We start from the raw sequence: 15,759 nt of genomic DNA, 5'->3' as shown, positions 1-15,759 counted from the left end.
GGAGAAAATGAGCACATTTTCATTAGTATCATTTTGGGTTTCCTTTTGGAAGAGCAGTAAGATGATAGCTACTTTAATAAAAGATCAGATGTGATTAAGTTAAGAAATGCTTCAGTGAATCTAAACTAGAGCTTTTTGCTTCCCTTAAGGCTTAACAACCAAACCCTGAGTAAGACTATCAAAGAAACAGGGAATCGGCAGGTTTAAAATTACAACAGGCCACTAACTTTAGGCTAATCTTAACTGCAAAATTAATGAGGACCTTAAAAACAAGGAAGACATTTTAGAATACTAAATTTTAAAAATTATTTAAAAAAAATTTTTTTTAACGTTTATTTATTTTTGAGACAGAGAGAGACAGAGCATGAACGGGGGAGGGTCAGAGAGAGGGAGACACAGAATCTGAAACAGGCTCCAGGCTCTGAGCGGTCAGCACAGAGCCGAACACGGGGCTTGAACTCACTGACTGCGAGATCATGACCTGAGCTGAAGTCGGCCGCTTAACCGACTGAGCCACCCAGGCGCCCCTTAAAAATTATTTAAATAAGCCTACAATCAAAAAGGCTCTTTGACAATGGCAGGAGTATAAACACTGCATATTTTTAACTGCTCCAAAAAATAGTTTCCATAAAGGAAGAAACCTCTCTAATTACTCTACCAATTAAATTTTATATGCAAGATAAATATAATCTATGATATCGTTACATAATTTATAATACCTAAGTATAAATAAATACATGTAAAAATATAATATATATATTTGATATAAGTATATTATATGGAGGACAAAAAATTATTCTTTGTTAACTAGCCATTTAATGGTCTCTATTTCCTCTGTTTTGCCTGAGAAACACTGAAGTGATCTGTAAGAACAAAAGGCACGGTCACAATTATCCCCAAAGAGAGAAGGCCTTCTGATTCAGTTCAACACAACATGCTACAGTTCTGTCTGACACTCCACGCTTCTAAGTAGGTCATCCATGGGAAACATAATTCATCACTATAGAACAAATTATCTAGATTTATCCAGGCTAAAAATTTCTTTGTCTTTTCATCACATCTTTTGAACATCTACTTCTAAATGACAGCAAATTCCCAATATTCATGAAGCAGAAATAACATTTTCTAGTTCCAAATACCATCCTACCAGCCATATTGGCTATTTTTCTTGATAACAAACACCCCGTGCTTTAAGTGGCAAAGGGCCCTACTCCTCATTTTTATTGGCTTCTTAAGAAGCCTTGTTGACTCTTCCTAAATTAGGAAATTAGAATATACAGGGAGCAGAAGGGTGACTATGGAGTTAGAATTTTAACTGGGAAACTTTGGCATTTGTGGCAATAGCTGAGTATTGTTCCAAAGGAAAATTTCATTGATCAAATCAGACTATCTGGGCTGCAGAAGAACAATGTTACGGTCTATCCCTCTCCTTTGAACTACATCAACACTAGGGCCCAAATGTTGCCAGAGGAACAAAAAGGTAAGTTTTAATACAGATGTGAGAATGATACAGAACAGACTCTATCTGAACAGAAAAGACTATGTAGACTATGCTTGAACATGCTCGGTCACAGACTATCATCCAGGTACTAAACACAGTATAACTGAAAATGGAGTTTAATCTTCAAGTATCATTTAACAAAGACCAGAATGGAAAGCAATACGGCTTTAAAAGGATTGTAGAATGTTTTTTCTACCATAAATGCTAGCTTATTACTGAAGTTTCTTTGACTCTTATCTTATGCCTAAAGAATTGTTTCCCAGTCCCACTAAGATGACCTCTGGTGTTTCTTTCTTTCTTTTTTTTTTTCAATCTTTATTTTTGAGAGAGAGACAATGTGTGAGCACGGGAGGAACAGAGAGAGAGACACACACACACACAGAATGCAAAGCAGGCTCTAGGCTCCGAGCTGTCAGCACAGAGCCCAATGCAGGAGTTAGAACTCATGAACTGTGAGATCATGACCTGAGCCAACTCGGACACTCTACCAACTGAGCCACCCAGGTGCCCCGACCTCTGGTGTTTCTATTTCTTTTGGCAAGGAATAGAACTGGGGCAGCCAAGACATGGAATAGACGTGACCCCATCATTAGAAGTCACTGGTATACTTTATGGCCAAAACACAGGAATCTCCCAGGTCAAACAAAGCTAAGAACCTGGAACAAGAGACTGGATGAACACTGCCCCCTTCAAATGCTAACAGCAACCACATATCAGACCGGATTTGAGAAAGGAGAATGAGCAGGGGCACTTTGGTGGCTCGCTCAGTTAAGCGTCCAACTCTTGATTTTGGCTGAGGTCACAATCCCAGGGTCGTGGGATCAAGCCCCACATTGGACTCCATGCTAAGCATGGAGCCAGCTTGGGATTCCCTCTCCCTTTCTCTCTGCCCCTCTCCCCAGCTTGTGCTGTCTCTTTTTAAAATTAAAAGAAAGAGGGGCGCCTGGGTGGCTCAGTCGGTTGAGCGTCCGACTTCAGCTCAGGTCACGATCTCACGTTCGTGGGTTTGAGCCCCGCGTCGGGCTCTGGGCTGATGGCTCAGAGCCTGGAGCCTGCTTCCGATTCTGTGTCTCCCTCTCTCTCTGCCCCTCCCCCGTTCATGCTCTGTCTCTCTCTGTCTCAAAAATAAATAAACATTAAAAAAAAAAAATTAAAAGAAAGAACGAACAAGAATCAAATTTTTATGACTAAGTGATTTGGAAAACAAGCAAAGTCTAAATAAATGGAACTAACTTAAACTCATTCATTCTTCCAAAAGCTATAGAAGACCTCTGAACAATGTGGGGGTTAGGGGCGCCAACCAACTCTCCACCCCCCTGGCAGTCCAAAATCCTCAGATAGCTTTTGACTCCCCCAAAACTCAACTACTGATAACTACTGTTGACTGGAAGCCTTACAAATGACATAAGCAGTCTATTAACATATATTTTGTATATTTTATGTATTATATACTATATTCTTACAATAAAGTAAGCTGGAGAAGACAATGTTATTAAGAAAATCATAAGGGGGGGGGTGCCTGGGTGGTTAAGCGTCCGACTTTGGCTCAGGTCATGAGCTCACGGTTCAAGAGTCTGAAAACTGCAACAGGCTTTCTGCCATCAGCACCAGCTTCAGATCCTCTGCCCCTCCCCTGCTCGTGCACAGGTGTGCTCTCTCTCTCTCAAAAATAAACGTTAAAAAAAAAAAAAGAAAATCATAAGGAAAATACATTTACAGTAGTGTAAAAAAAATCCCTGTATAAAGGGACCCACACAGTTTGAACTGCATGTTGTTCAAGGGTCAACTGTATTTGACTTTTTTTTTTTTTTTTTTTTTTTTTTTGAGAGTGAGAGCACTCATGCGGTAGGGGAGTAGAGGAAGAGGGAGACAGAATCTTAAGCAGATTCCACACCCAACATGAGCCCGATGCAGGGCTCAACCTCACAACTATGAGATCATGACCTGAGTCAAAAATCAAGAGTCAGACGCTTATCAACTAAGCCACCTAAGGTCAACTGTATTTGAGTGCCCACTTTGTGACAGGCCTATTCCAGGCACGGGGTATACAGCAATAAAACGAGGCAAATCCACCACCCTCATGAAGCTTACTTTCCAGCCCAAAAGACAAGTGAACAAATATGCACACAAGAACTGCCTGAGTCAGGGCCTTCTTGTAGAGAAAGCAGTAGACAGCACTACAAGAGTGAAGCAAGGGCCAGACTGTGATGGTGTCTGCAGGCCTACATAAAGAAGTCTGGACTTTCTTCTAAGTGAAAGGAGAAATCATCAAAGAATTTTAAAAACGGGTAACAGGATCTGAGGTATTTTTTTTTAAAGATGATTACCTGCTACATAGAGAATGGACAAAATTAGAAGGAGGGAGACCGGTTAAGGAGATATTACAAAAGCCTAGGCCAGAGCCAATCGAAGCCTGTAGTGGCTTCAACTAGTTTCGATGATAAGCTAATCAGTTAGACATTGGGTAAGAGTGACAGATTCATTTAAACTTTTTTTTTTAGTGTTTATTTTTGAGAGAGAGAGAGAGAGAGAGAGAGAGAGCGAGCAAGTGAGCAGGGGAGGGGCAGAGGGAGAGGGAGACACAGAATCCGAAGCAGGCTCCAGGCTCGGAGCTGTCAGCACAGAGCCTGATGGCGGGGCTCAAAACCATGAGCTGTTGGGAATGCAAGCTGGCGGAGCCACTCTGGAAAACAGCATGGAGGTTCCTCAAAAAACTAAAAATAGAACTACCCTACCACCCAGCAATTGCACTACTAGGCATTTATCCAATGGATACAGGTGTGCTCTTTCAAAGGGACACATGCACCCCCATGTTTATAGCAGCACTATCAACAATAGCCAAAGTAGGAAAGAGCCCAAATGTCCATCGATGGATGGATGGAAGAAAAAGTGGTATATATATACAATGGAGTTATTACTTGACAATCAAAAAGAATGAAATCTTGCCATTTGCAACTACGTGGATGGAACTGGAGGGTATTATGCTAAGTGAAATTAGAGAAAGACAAAAATCCTATCGCTTCACTCATATGAGGACTTTAAGAGACAAAACAGATGAACATAAGGGAAGGGACACAAAAATAATATAAAAACAGGGAGGGGGACAAAACAGAAGAGACTCATAAACATGGAGAACAAACTGAGGGTTATGGGAGGGGTTGTGGGAGGGGGGATGGGCTAAATGGGTCAGGGGCACTAAGGAATCTACTCCTGAAATCATTGTTGCACTATATGCTAATTTGGATGTAAATCTTAAAAAATAAAAAATAAAATTAAAAGAAAACAAAAAAAACCACGAGCTGTGAGATCATGACCTGAGCTGAAGTCGCATGCCCAACCGAGTCACCCAGGTGCCTCTGACCAGATTCATTCAAAAAGAGGGTAACAGTTCCACTTTCTTAATGAGTTTGGTCAGAAGACAAACATATCTCAACTTAAAAACAAGACTTCGCTAAAACTAAATCTTGTGTAATTTTAATGTACCTACATGATTTAGATAAAAGGGTATTAAGGCTCATGCTAATTTTATTGCAACAAGGACATTTGTTAAGCATACTAACGCAAAGATCGTTAAACACAAATTCTGGCCAAAGAATCTGAGCATGAAAAATCATAACCTGAGAACTGTTTTGCATGCTTGCATTTTTAATGATTTTAAAAATTTTGTTTTGTTTCAAGAATGGCAACTAACTTTTTTTTTTTTTTTTCAACGTTTATTTATTTTTGGGACAGAGAGAGACAGAGCATGAACGGGGGAGGGGCAGAGAGAGAGGGAGACACAGAATCGGAAACAGGCTCCAGGCTCTGAGCCATCAGCCCAGAGCCGGACGTGGGGCTCGAACTCACGGACAGCGAGATCGTGACCTGGCTGAAGTCGGACGCTTAACCGACTGCGCCACCCAGGCGCCCCGAGAATGGCAACTAACTTTTAACATGGCCTGAATGGTATTCACTGTGTTCAATAATTAAGACACGGTGCAAATGATATTTAAAACACTTTGGCTTTCTCTGCAAATAATTACCTTAAAATTCATAGACAATCTAACTTCTTTGATCTAAGCACTAAACAGACAGTAAGCATCAGTTAGCATTTAAGCCTGGATGGATCAGAATCCAGATTCTGGACGGGCCAAAAAAAGATCTGTTTCACCTTCAGAGGACATTATAGGTTTAGCCAAGAGAATGTTGAAACCATTCACATCTATTTGGGAGCTTCAGTGAATGAAGCAGCTGCTGTGTGGTTCTGGGACAGATGCTAACAGCAATAAGATGTACTGAAGTGAAAGCAAAGGAACAGGCTCTACAATAATACCAGAAATGATGTGGGGATTTTATTTGTTTGCTTTTCCCACTTCTCTTAATTAACCATCTTAAAATGACAACTAAGTTACTACCACTTCTACCTAAAAAAGTGGTTTTCCAGATAAATTCATGTGTTAGACCAGTATTAAAATAGCCTTCGTCACAGTTATGTTTACCTAGCATTTAAAGTGGGGCAGCTAGGCTAAAGCTAACAAATATTTACATTAAATCTCAAAAAATAATGCTTCTGGGGCACCTGGGCAGCTCAGTCGGTTGAACATCAACTTTTGATCTCAACTCAGGTCATGATCTCACAGTTCATGGTTTTGAGCTCTGTGTGCTGCTCAGCTTGGAGCCTGTTTGGGATTCTCTCTCTGCCCCTCCCCAATCATGTGCACACAGTTGCACAAGTACACACACGTGCGCACTCTCTCCCTCTCAAAATGAATTTAAAAAAAAGAAAACTAATCTTTCCAACTTTTTCCTCCCAAAATACCAACCTTTAATATAACTCACTAAAATTACATATTTCACATAAATATAATCCTAATATTTTTAAATGTGAAAAAAATTATATATATGGTAGCTGGCCTAAAGCTTTTGGTACAAACCTTTTCAAGAAAAATGTCTTCCTCAAAAACTAAGACTTTCTCTTAGGTCAGGTAACTCCCTATAATCAAAACACTCTTGCATGCACACTTTTCTCAACTCTCCTGTTTGCTTTCATATCTGCAGAACATGGCTTTTAATTTTCTCAACAAATTTTTAGTTCTTTTGTGTATTTCTAAATAAGTAATACTGTTAACGTTTTAACTTAAATGCCCTAAGGCTGTCAATATATCTTACGTGTATATATAGCATTTCCATTTAGATGTTTCACAGACGAATTATATGCTTCCTAAAACTAAAACCAAAACATAGCATTTCTGCTTTTAGAACATTAGTATTACAATCACCATACTATAAAACGATTTTATGACAGTTAAGGATCAGCTTTTTAAGTGGCTCGTCTACTCACTTTCCCTACCATATTCCAAATGCATCAGCTATGAATCACATGTTAAGTAACACCTTCCTGAACTTTGTCAAGGAAACTGATGCAAAATACAGATTAAGATACAATAATAAGTAAAGACTAAAATTCACAACTGCAAACCCAAAAGACAACAGTGTCAGGCCAAGCTTACTTCCAAATTCTGATTCTAAAGACTTCTCCACAGAGCAGGTGAACAGAGACTTCAATGAATATCAAAGAACACTACAGAGAAGGGTAAAAATGTGTTAGCTTTCTTCCTTGGGAGTGCATCACAGTGACCTGGAGGGGCTACTCTAGGCTGAAATGGAGTTTGGAAAAGAATGCTTCAAAACAGCAATGGCAGAGCATTAACTAATGTACAAACAAACAATTCAGTTCTCCCAGCCCACTTTCTTATTTTAGTCCTACCAAATGAGTCATGTAACCAGCCAAGTGATATCAAGAAGTCCCTGTTGTCCTGTCCCCAAGTCAGTAAACAGAGGCATTTCTCCTTTATTATATCTTAAAAGGGTAAAATCTAAGAATTTCTAGGGGGTCTTATGTGTATGTGCATGTGTCTGTTTTCCTGTGTGCCTGTTATTTATAAAATAATTACCAAGCTACGGAATAAATAATGCTTAAAAAGAGGGGAGTAAATTAGGCTTTAGGGTAAGAATAATTCTCTCAACTAAAGAACCCTCCCCAGATAATTATTCATTCATTAAGCACTTGTGTAACTTGTATAACTTGAACTTGAGAGTAAATTTTTGAGGAAACAGCGAGCATAACAGAAGTTATTCCAATGTAAAGTGCAAGTATCTCTAAAAACGCTCCCTACCTTGAAGTCAATGCCAGAGGGTGGGAAGACTGCGAACGTGAAAGAAAGAAGGAAAGAAGGAAAGAAAGAGACAAAGAGAGAAAGAGAAAGAAAAAGAGAAAGAAAAAAGAAAAAAGAAAAAAAAGAAAAAAAAAAGGCAGAAACCTGACCTTGCCCGCAAGTCGAACAGTCCTGCGTCCCCCTCCCCCTAGCTTCCCCGGGAGCCAGTTCACACCATCCCAATTGGTCAGTCGGCCTGTTTCAGCACCTGCCCGGCAGTGACAAGGGACTCTCCACGAAGAGAAAAGGGTCTGAAAGGCAAGCGGCCTCGGAAACGCGTTGAGGCCCAGGAGGAAAGGATTCAAAGCGGAAAAGGAGGAGAGGACCTTCGGAGAGATGAGGCTGGCGGTCAGAGACTCACAGAGACAAGGCTCGAGAGGACGACTGGGGGTCAGGGTCGGGATGTGTTAAGAGGGCCCAGGGTGAGGTGAGAGCTTGAGGGCCACCAGCGGGCTGCCGAAAGGGAAGAGCTAAGGGGCTGGGAGGCCCGAGAGCGCGGAGAGGGGCGAGCAGGCCCGGGGCGGCAGGGGCTGCGGTGGCCGCGGCCGGCCCCGGTGCGCGGACTCACGTTCTCCCACCAGCAGGATCCGCACGTCTTTCTTCATGTCGGCGGCTCGCAGGGGCCGGGCTCGGCCCGCACGCATGGAGCGGACTCCTCTCGCCGGGAGCGCTCAGCCCACGGCGTCCCTCTCCCCGCGCTACCGGTGCCGCTGCCAGCCTCCCCCGCCGCCCCGCCCGAGCCTCGGCCGGGGCCCGCCGCGCCGCCTCCTCTGCTGCTTCCCTGCTCGGGAGCCAGGACAGCGCCAGCTCCGCCTCCTCCGGCTCCGCGGGCGGCGGCGGCAGCGGCGGCGGGGCCGACGGGGCGCCGCGAGGGACAAGCGCTTTCGGAACGCGAACGCTCTCAGGGCCCGCGCGGCGCCCCCGGCGTCCGGCAGGCCGCGGCGCAGGGCCAGGGAGCCTAGCCCACCTTCCCCAGGGCGCCTCGACAGCAGATACGCCTGGGGCTCAGAATTTGAGGAGTAGATCCGCTAGTCTGACCCCATTTATTTTGCAGAATTGGGGCAGGAGAAGTTATTTGTCCAAGGTCACATTAGAGCCTGGCAGTGACTCAAGACGGGATTATTCTCACCAGACTATAATCTCCAGGAGGGCAGCGACCTGTCTACCTGGTTTTCAGTAGCATCCACACCTTATCAGAAAGTGCTTGATTGATTAAAGGGTGACTGACTCCTGGGATAGAGCCTTTTCCACTACACAAAACCACCACCCTAGCTGCTTTTTGCCTGTGATGCTTACAAAATACAGTTCTAAATAATGGCATTCTTTTTTTTTTTTACCTTGTCCTTGTAAACAGATTCATTTCTTTGTACCAAACTAAATGACTTCCTTCTGCTCTAAGTCAAACTTAGTTTCTAAACCAAACTAAGTCGCTTTCTGTGGTTTCCTCTGAGAAGGGTCTTCTGATATTTTAGTTACGCTTGCTGAGCATAATGCTGGACACATAGGTGACACTGGATAATGAACTCTTACTGACTTTTCTAATATTGCCTTAATTCCCTCCTGACCCTGTGTGGAGAAATTTGTTGCTACATCCCAAATGCTAGGACAGTGTTTGGCATGCAGCAGAAGAAAGAGATAAATAGATACAGAGATATATATAATTAATGAGGAAACACTGTCTGCATAACGTGACTTTTTTTCTGTCTTAAATATTACATAATAAGTTTTTAAAGGAAATAAAATGTGTGCAAAGTACAATCCCCCTTTCTCCTAGGAGAAGCCATGGGGTGTGGTGTAGCAGTTAAGCGCTGCTGACAGATTGCATGGGATTGAATCCAGAATCCATTGCCTAATCAGGTATGTGATCCTGAGTAAATTCTTCTACTTCTCCAATCTGTCCATTCCATAATGTGGCAATAATGATAACAATACGTATGTCTTCGGGTGGTTTTGAAGAATAAGATAATACACGTCAACTATCTGGTACAGTTCCCGACTCATGGTACCTGTATTTTTTTCAGCTATCATTATCATCATCAAGGGCACTGAAAAGTTACAAGCCACGGGTTTTGAGGCAAATACATTGTTACACTTACAACAGTATTCTGCCTCCTTAATATAATGATGTCCCTACAGAGCATAGGAGAGAGAGCCCTTCCAAAAAAAACGCTCTATAGTATAAGGAGGGAAATAGGAGAGATACACTCCCTGCTCACCGGGAGATAATGAAGTCCTATCCCAGGATGGACACAAATAAGACAGATGGAAATGTGAAATTCAGGAGTCTTGATAACCAGATCTTTCAGGGAAAAGGATTCTTCTGAATTTCAGTATTACACAATGGTTGAGTTGAAAAGACAATTACAGAGCTCCTATTCCAATACCATTACTCTATAGGTAAGAAAAGCAAGACCCAGAGAGATACTGTGACTTGACAAAGGCAGTCGAGCTGAGACTAAACCTTGGCTCTGCCATCCTTAGTGAGTGACCCTGGGCAAGTCACCTGTCTGTGCCTTAGTTTCCTCTCTCCCAAATGAAGACTATAATCTCTTCCCAAACTTCTACCTTATGGGATTGTTTGGAGGATCCCATAAAAGAATACATGTGAAAAAAATGTTTCCTTAAAAAAATAAATTACACAAATATCAGATGACAAAGGACAAAGGCCCTTTATAGGCGGGCAAATTCTTTAGGGCACTGCCTGCTCCAAGCAACCCTTTGTGGAGAATCTTGACCCCAGGAGCTCTGCAACAGCATTGCCAGCTGATTACAATGTGAATTCTCTGCACCTTCTCCAGAAGCATGAGAGACAAGGCCTTCATGGTGTTGTACATGTGTGCTGGGCAACGGCTTTGGCATTTCTATTAGTTGAAATGTCTGGAAGGCAGAGGACTAAGAAGAGTTTATTTGGCAGGAGAACATCACACAGTTAATACTGCAAACTCCTTTGTAAATAAAGCCTACTTAAAAATCCAGACTTAAGGGCCGCAGAAAGAAGGCAATCCGCAACCACTGTCAGCAGGCAAAAATTAATGGTTTGGCACAAACGGAGACCAACACTCATTAAATTGGGGAGAGGGTGTCTGGGCCTCCTGGGCAATGTAAGTTTCTTCTTAAAACACCTCTACATCTCTTGATCAGCTATACTTCTGAGGCTATGCCTCCCTTGCCCTCCCTTGAGCTTTATGTCCTTCTCATGATATTAACAGACATCCATCAGGGATCACTCTGAAGGTCTCCTGGAGACAGCATAGTTCAGGGGTTAAGATCAGGGACCCTGGAGTCCACCTGCCTAGGTTTGAACCTCAGTTTTGCCAGTTCCTAGCTGTGCATCATCAAACAAATTGCTTAACCTCTCTGTGCCTCATCTGCTAAATAGTAGTAACACCTCATGGAATTGTAGTGAAGATTAAATGAGTTACTATAGTAGAAAAACAGAATAGTGCATGGTACATGGTCAGTGATTTATAAGTGTTGAATAAACAAAGTGAATTTTGAAGAGACTTGTGCACACGTCTCTGAGCCTAAGTAAGAGCCACGTGATGATGCACTGCAGCGAAACACAAGCCAGGGGATGGAGTTACTGGCAGTGGAATTTACTGTTGGGATATTGCAGACTGATTACTATGTATTAAGTATATTGGATAAAGCCAAGAGGACACATTGAAATCTAGAAGGCATTGATGGAATTTTCCTCCAGAATGCTGCTAGGAAGGAGTTCTACCATCACAAGACAAACCTGAGGCCTCCTCAACTGTGCAGGGGACATAGGGAGGTCTGAACACAGTACCTTTGCCAGGAGATAACAGGATCCGGCTTTTATGCCCATCAAAGGAGGAACTTGCCACACAGCCTGTCTCTGCATCCCAGGACAGTGGGCCACCCTGGGCCCCTGGGCAGAATTTGACCAACATCGGGTGAAATAAGAGGCTGGCCTCTGATTGGTGAGTTAGACATAGTCCCAGGCAAGAGGCCAGTAAAACTTGGACTGGAATTGGCCCCACTCCTCAGACCTTCTATCTTTGGTCTCTAAAGTTAAACCCAAAGTAGCATCCATCATCCATTCTTCACTTTTGTCTCCCACTGCTTCCAGGAAGACTTCTTCCTTTTCCTCTCAAGCCTCCTCTGGTGGAAAAGTCCAATGCCTGATTGATACAGAGTAAATATTTTATCTTGCCTTGTAATGCATTTGCTCTTGGTTCATTGTTCAAACATCCATGTCCTCTGCATAGTCACATGGATAGGTCTCTAGAGGACATGGGTTCTGCTTGCTTGATTTGGCTGGAAGGTCTGTCACTCCACACAACTACTTATTAAAAGGCATTTGATAGCCATGTGGAAAGGAAATTTTTCCACCTAGGATCCTCATCTTTAACACAGCACAATTTGGAGTTGTGGAATCACTATATTGTACACCTGAAGCTAATGTAACATTGTATGTCAACTATACTTAAAAAAAAAAAAAAAAGCCCTCATGTATTGATGAAGTTGCATCCAGTTTACTTCATAATTTTCTTAAGCTCCTTTAAAATACAGATTGTAAAACAAAAACCCCCAATTAAGAGATGGTTGGTATTGAGAAGCCTCTCAGATCCATCCTTCCCACAAGTGGTCTAATTTCCCTTATGGAATGGGTAGGAGCATGGGCTCTGGAGTCTACACTTCATCTCCAACACCTTATTAACTGTGCAACATTGGACAAGTTACAGAACCTCTCTGAAAAACCTAAACCTCGTCTGCAAAATGGAGCTATCTCATAGGGCTCTTTTGGTAATTAAATAAAACCTAGATAAAGCATTTATCACATTACCTAACAGATCACATGCTCACATATCACCCTTCACTGCAGTTTTTAATTTGGAATTCATTTGCCGACATGCATTACCTTTCTAAGGGCAAATTGGTTAGCCTGCCCACTCAAATTGTAAAGTCTGAAAAGCAAAAGTGCATTTAATACAACTTTTGATCACTGTAAAGACATTAAAATTTTTGCTGACTTATTATAGATATCAACCATTCTCAAAAAATTTTAGGCCACAGGCTGTTTCTGCAAAACCAAAAATTCCATAGAATAGTAAATGTATAATATCTGTTTATTTCTGCCAAGAAATCACAATTAAATATATTTCAAGAAAATAATTCAAAAGAAGAAATATATATATATATACATATTCTATTTATAGCAACATTACACAGTACTTAAAAATGGAAAATATGTAATTATAGGGGAATAAATTAAGTATGACATAAAATTATTACCACTTTTGCTGTCATTATGGGGTGCCTGGCTGGCTTAGTTGGCAGAGCACATGACTCTTGATCTCACAGTCATGAGTTCAAGCTCCACACTGGTGTAGAGATTACAAATAAATAAACTGGAGAACTTTCGGGTCATTAAAACTGATGACTATTACAGACATGGAAAAGGATTTACAAAGTAAGTGAAAAAATAGAAATCTAAAACCACATATAGAATTACAGCTATATAAAAACGAACTATAATCTATCCATTTATGCAACTTTTATCCTCTATATTTGTGTAGTTTTGAACTTTTACAAGCATGCACCTGTGTCCACCGGGTAATTAAAACTAATGGATGAATATAGATATTGGCTGAGAATACAAAGAAGGGAAAACGTGTAACGATTATGAATTAATTTTTAGCACCATTATCTTTGTACAATGTCAAAGTTAATTTAATAATTAGATCTTTAAAAAAATTTTTTTAACATTTATTTATTTTTGAGAGACAGAGAGAGACAGAGCGTGAGTGGGGGAGGGGCAGAGAGAGAGGGAGACACAGAATACGAAGCAGGCTCCAGGCTCTGAGCTGTCAGCACAGAGCCCGACGCAGGACTCGAACTCACAAACTGTGATATAATGACCTGAGCCGAAGTCAGATGCTTTACCGACTGAGCCACCCAGGCGCCCCAATAATTAGATCTTTTAAATAACATTAATAGAAATATTTAGAAGAATAGCAATATGCTTTAATGGAGGCACTGATGTAGGATATTATGTTTATTCAGTCATTTAACAAGTAGTTATTGTCTCCAGGAGGTGTGAGGCTCTGAGCTAGGTGCTAGGGGCAAAGTACTGAACATCACTGATTTATTATGGGAGACAAGTGGTGGACCGGGTAGTTCATCTTTGAGCACCCTTCTTTCTTCTCACCAGAATCCTCCAAATCATTCTCCAGGTACCCAAACCTTTCAAACCCTTCCACAAAATAGGTGGCATCTCATAATCTTTTCCTTCCTTGGCCAAAACCAACAAGACTCGTGTGATGGTGTCCCATTCCTCCCGTCAGCTCTTCCTACAGGGCACTGTTAACAAATGATCTCCCAAGCAACGCCATGCCTTAACCCAGCAAAAATGCAAATATCCCCAGAGAGCTCCTAGGAAAATGACCATGGTTTTAGCCCGAGTAGCCTTTCTGGTCACTCTTAGTACTAGTGGGTCTGCTTTTTCTTAAGTTTATTTATTTATTTATTTTTTAAAAATTTTATGTTTATTCATTTTTGAGGGACAGAAAGAGAGAGTGTGAGCAGGGGAGAGGGAGACTCAGACTCCGAAGCAGGCTCCAAGCTCTGAGCTGTCAGCACACAGCCTGAAGTGGGGCTGGAGCTCACGAACCAGGAGATCAGGACCTGAGCTGAAGTCGAACGCTTAAACTGACTGAGCCACCCAGGCACCCTGCGCTGGGGGTGTTTTCAATGGAGGAGTAACCTCTGATTTGTGTTTTCGGGGAAGCTCAAATTAGCAGAATGAGAACAGATGGAAAGAGGGTTCTGATTAGAGACAGAGGGGCTCGGATTAAAATAATCTGGGAGAGAAGCGATTAGAGTCTGCGCCAGAGAAGACCCGAGGGAAGGGGAGGGGCCAGAGCTGGAATGATTTGAGAAGGCAGAATCCAGTGTCACTACTTGGTGACTAATTGTGCAGAAGGTGGTGAAGAAAAGATCCTATGGTAACTCCAAGACATTGTGTCCTGACCAAAGACATAAGGTTTTCTCCCCCAGGGCATATTTGTTTTGAAATATAAAGGTGAAAAAGATTTCACTGGGCAGGGAAGGAAGACATAGTCTTCCAGACCGCATTAGCCCCATCTCTTAGAACCGGGTTTCCCAAAGTAGTGGAACAAGAGGTCATTGTAGATGGTGCAGGGACATTAGAAACAATGACCCCTGTGGCCAGAAAGTTTTTCCCCTTTTCTATTATGGTTTCTACCCTAATTAAGCCAAAATGAAAGCCTCAGGAAGTCTGTAACACGTGATAATCTCCTCTTGCGAGAGAGCACGCAAGCAAGTGACGAATCCCGGGATCAGAGCCCTAAAGGACAGAACCAGGCTAGTCACCTTGTTTTGTTTTCCTTGAAACATATATTTAGCGTTACCCCTTTATTTAAGACACATGACCCTGATTTCCATTTACGTAACTTTTTAAAAGTTTCCTTTTGAATCGCTTCTCGGCCTTTTGGCTAAGATCAACTATAAGGTTTCCTTTGGAAATGAATGTACCTGAGAGGGGTCAGTGAGTTGGTTTAGGAAAAAATATTAAGTAAAAAATGGTGCAGGAGATAATGCAAGGGTAACAAGAATCGTGGCACATAAAAGGCTGAAGCTTGGGAAACCCTGTCCTAAGAAAGCCTATGGCTGGCTAGGAAGGTAAATACCAAATTGAAACAAATCTTTGGCCTAATCCTAAGTATAATTAAAGAAGATTGCACTCCTCTGGAAGGACGAACACTCATGTAATGATTAGGGTGGGTTTTTTTAATGTTTGTTTTGAGAAGGAGAGAGGGAGTGCAGGCATGCCTGGAGGAGGGGCAGAGAGAGAGAGAGAGAGAGAGAGGGAGAATCCCTAGCAGGCTCCACACTGTCAGCATGGAGCCTGATGCAGGGCTCAAACCCACAAGTGGTGAGATCATGACCTGAGCCAAAATCAAAAGTTAGATGCTTAATCAGCTGAGCCACTTGGGCGTCCCAGTGATTAGGGTTTGTGTGTGTGTGTAAGATTTTATTTTTAAGTAATCTCTACACCCAACATGGGGCACGAACCCA

The 15,759-nt window shown here is 42.1% G+C and overlaps 1 protein-coding gene across 10 annotated transcripts in view; it reads right to left on the bottom strand.

Moving 5' to 3' along the window:
• RHOT1 (ras homolog family member T1) overlaps nt 1-15,759 on the bottom strand; it is a 76,920-nt gene that overhangs the window by 55,974 nt on the left and 5,187 nt on the right. For 2 of the 10 annotated variants that reach the window (XR_006714823.1, XM_045488040.1), the window contains exon 1: nt 8,264-8,502. The exons of 1 other annotated variant lie outside the window; for it this stretch is intronic. Coding sequence is in view for 6 of the 9 variants with exons in the window: in XM_045488040.1 (XP_045343996.1) it covers nt 8,264-8,339 (76 nt within the window). In the remaining 3 variants the exon portion in view is untranslated. Of the gene's footprint in view, nt 1-6,990; nt 7,030-7,656; nt 7,676-8,263; nt 8,535-15,759 lie in introns of those variants that run through there. 7 more of the 10 variants (XM_045488046.1, XM_045488042.1, XM_045488049.1 and 4 more) reach the window with 6 other exon arrangements.

This window comes from Leopardus geoffroyi, chromosome E1 (genome assembly GCF_018350155.1).
Source record: "Leopardus geoffroyi isolate Oge1 chromosome E1, O.geoffroyi_Oge1_pat1.0, whole genome shotgun sequence".
NCBI classification, from domain to species: domain Eukaryota; kingdom Metazoa; phylum Chordata; class Mammalia; order Carnivora; family Felidae; genus Leopardus; species Leopardus geoffroyi.
Note: the sequence above shows the minus strand (reverse complement) of the source record. Positions and strands in the feature narration are given on the sequence as shown.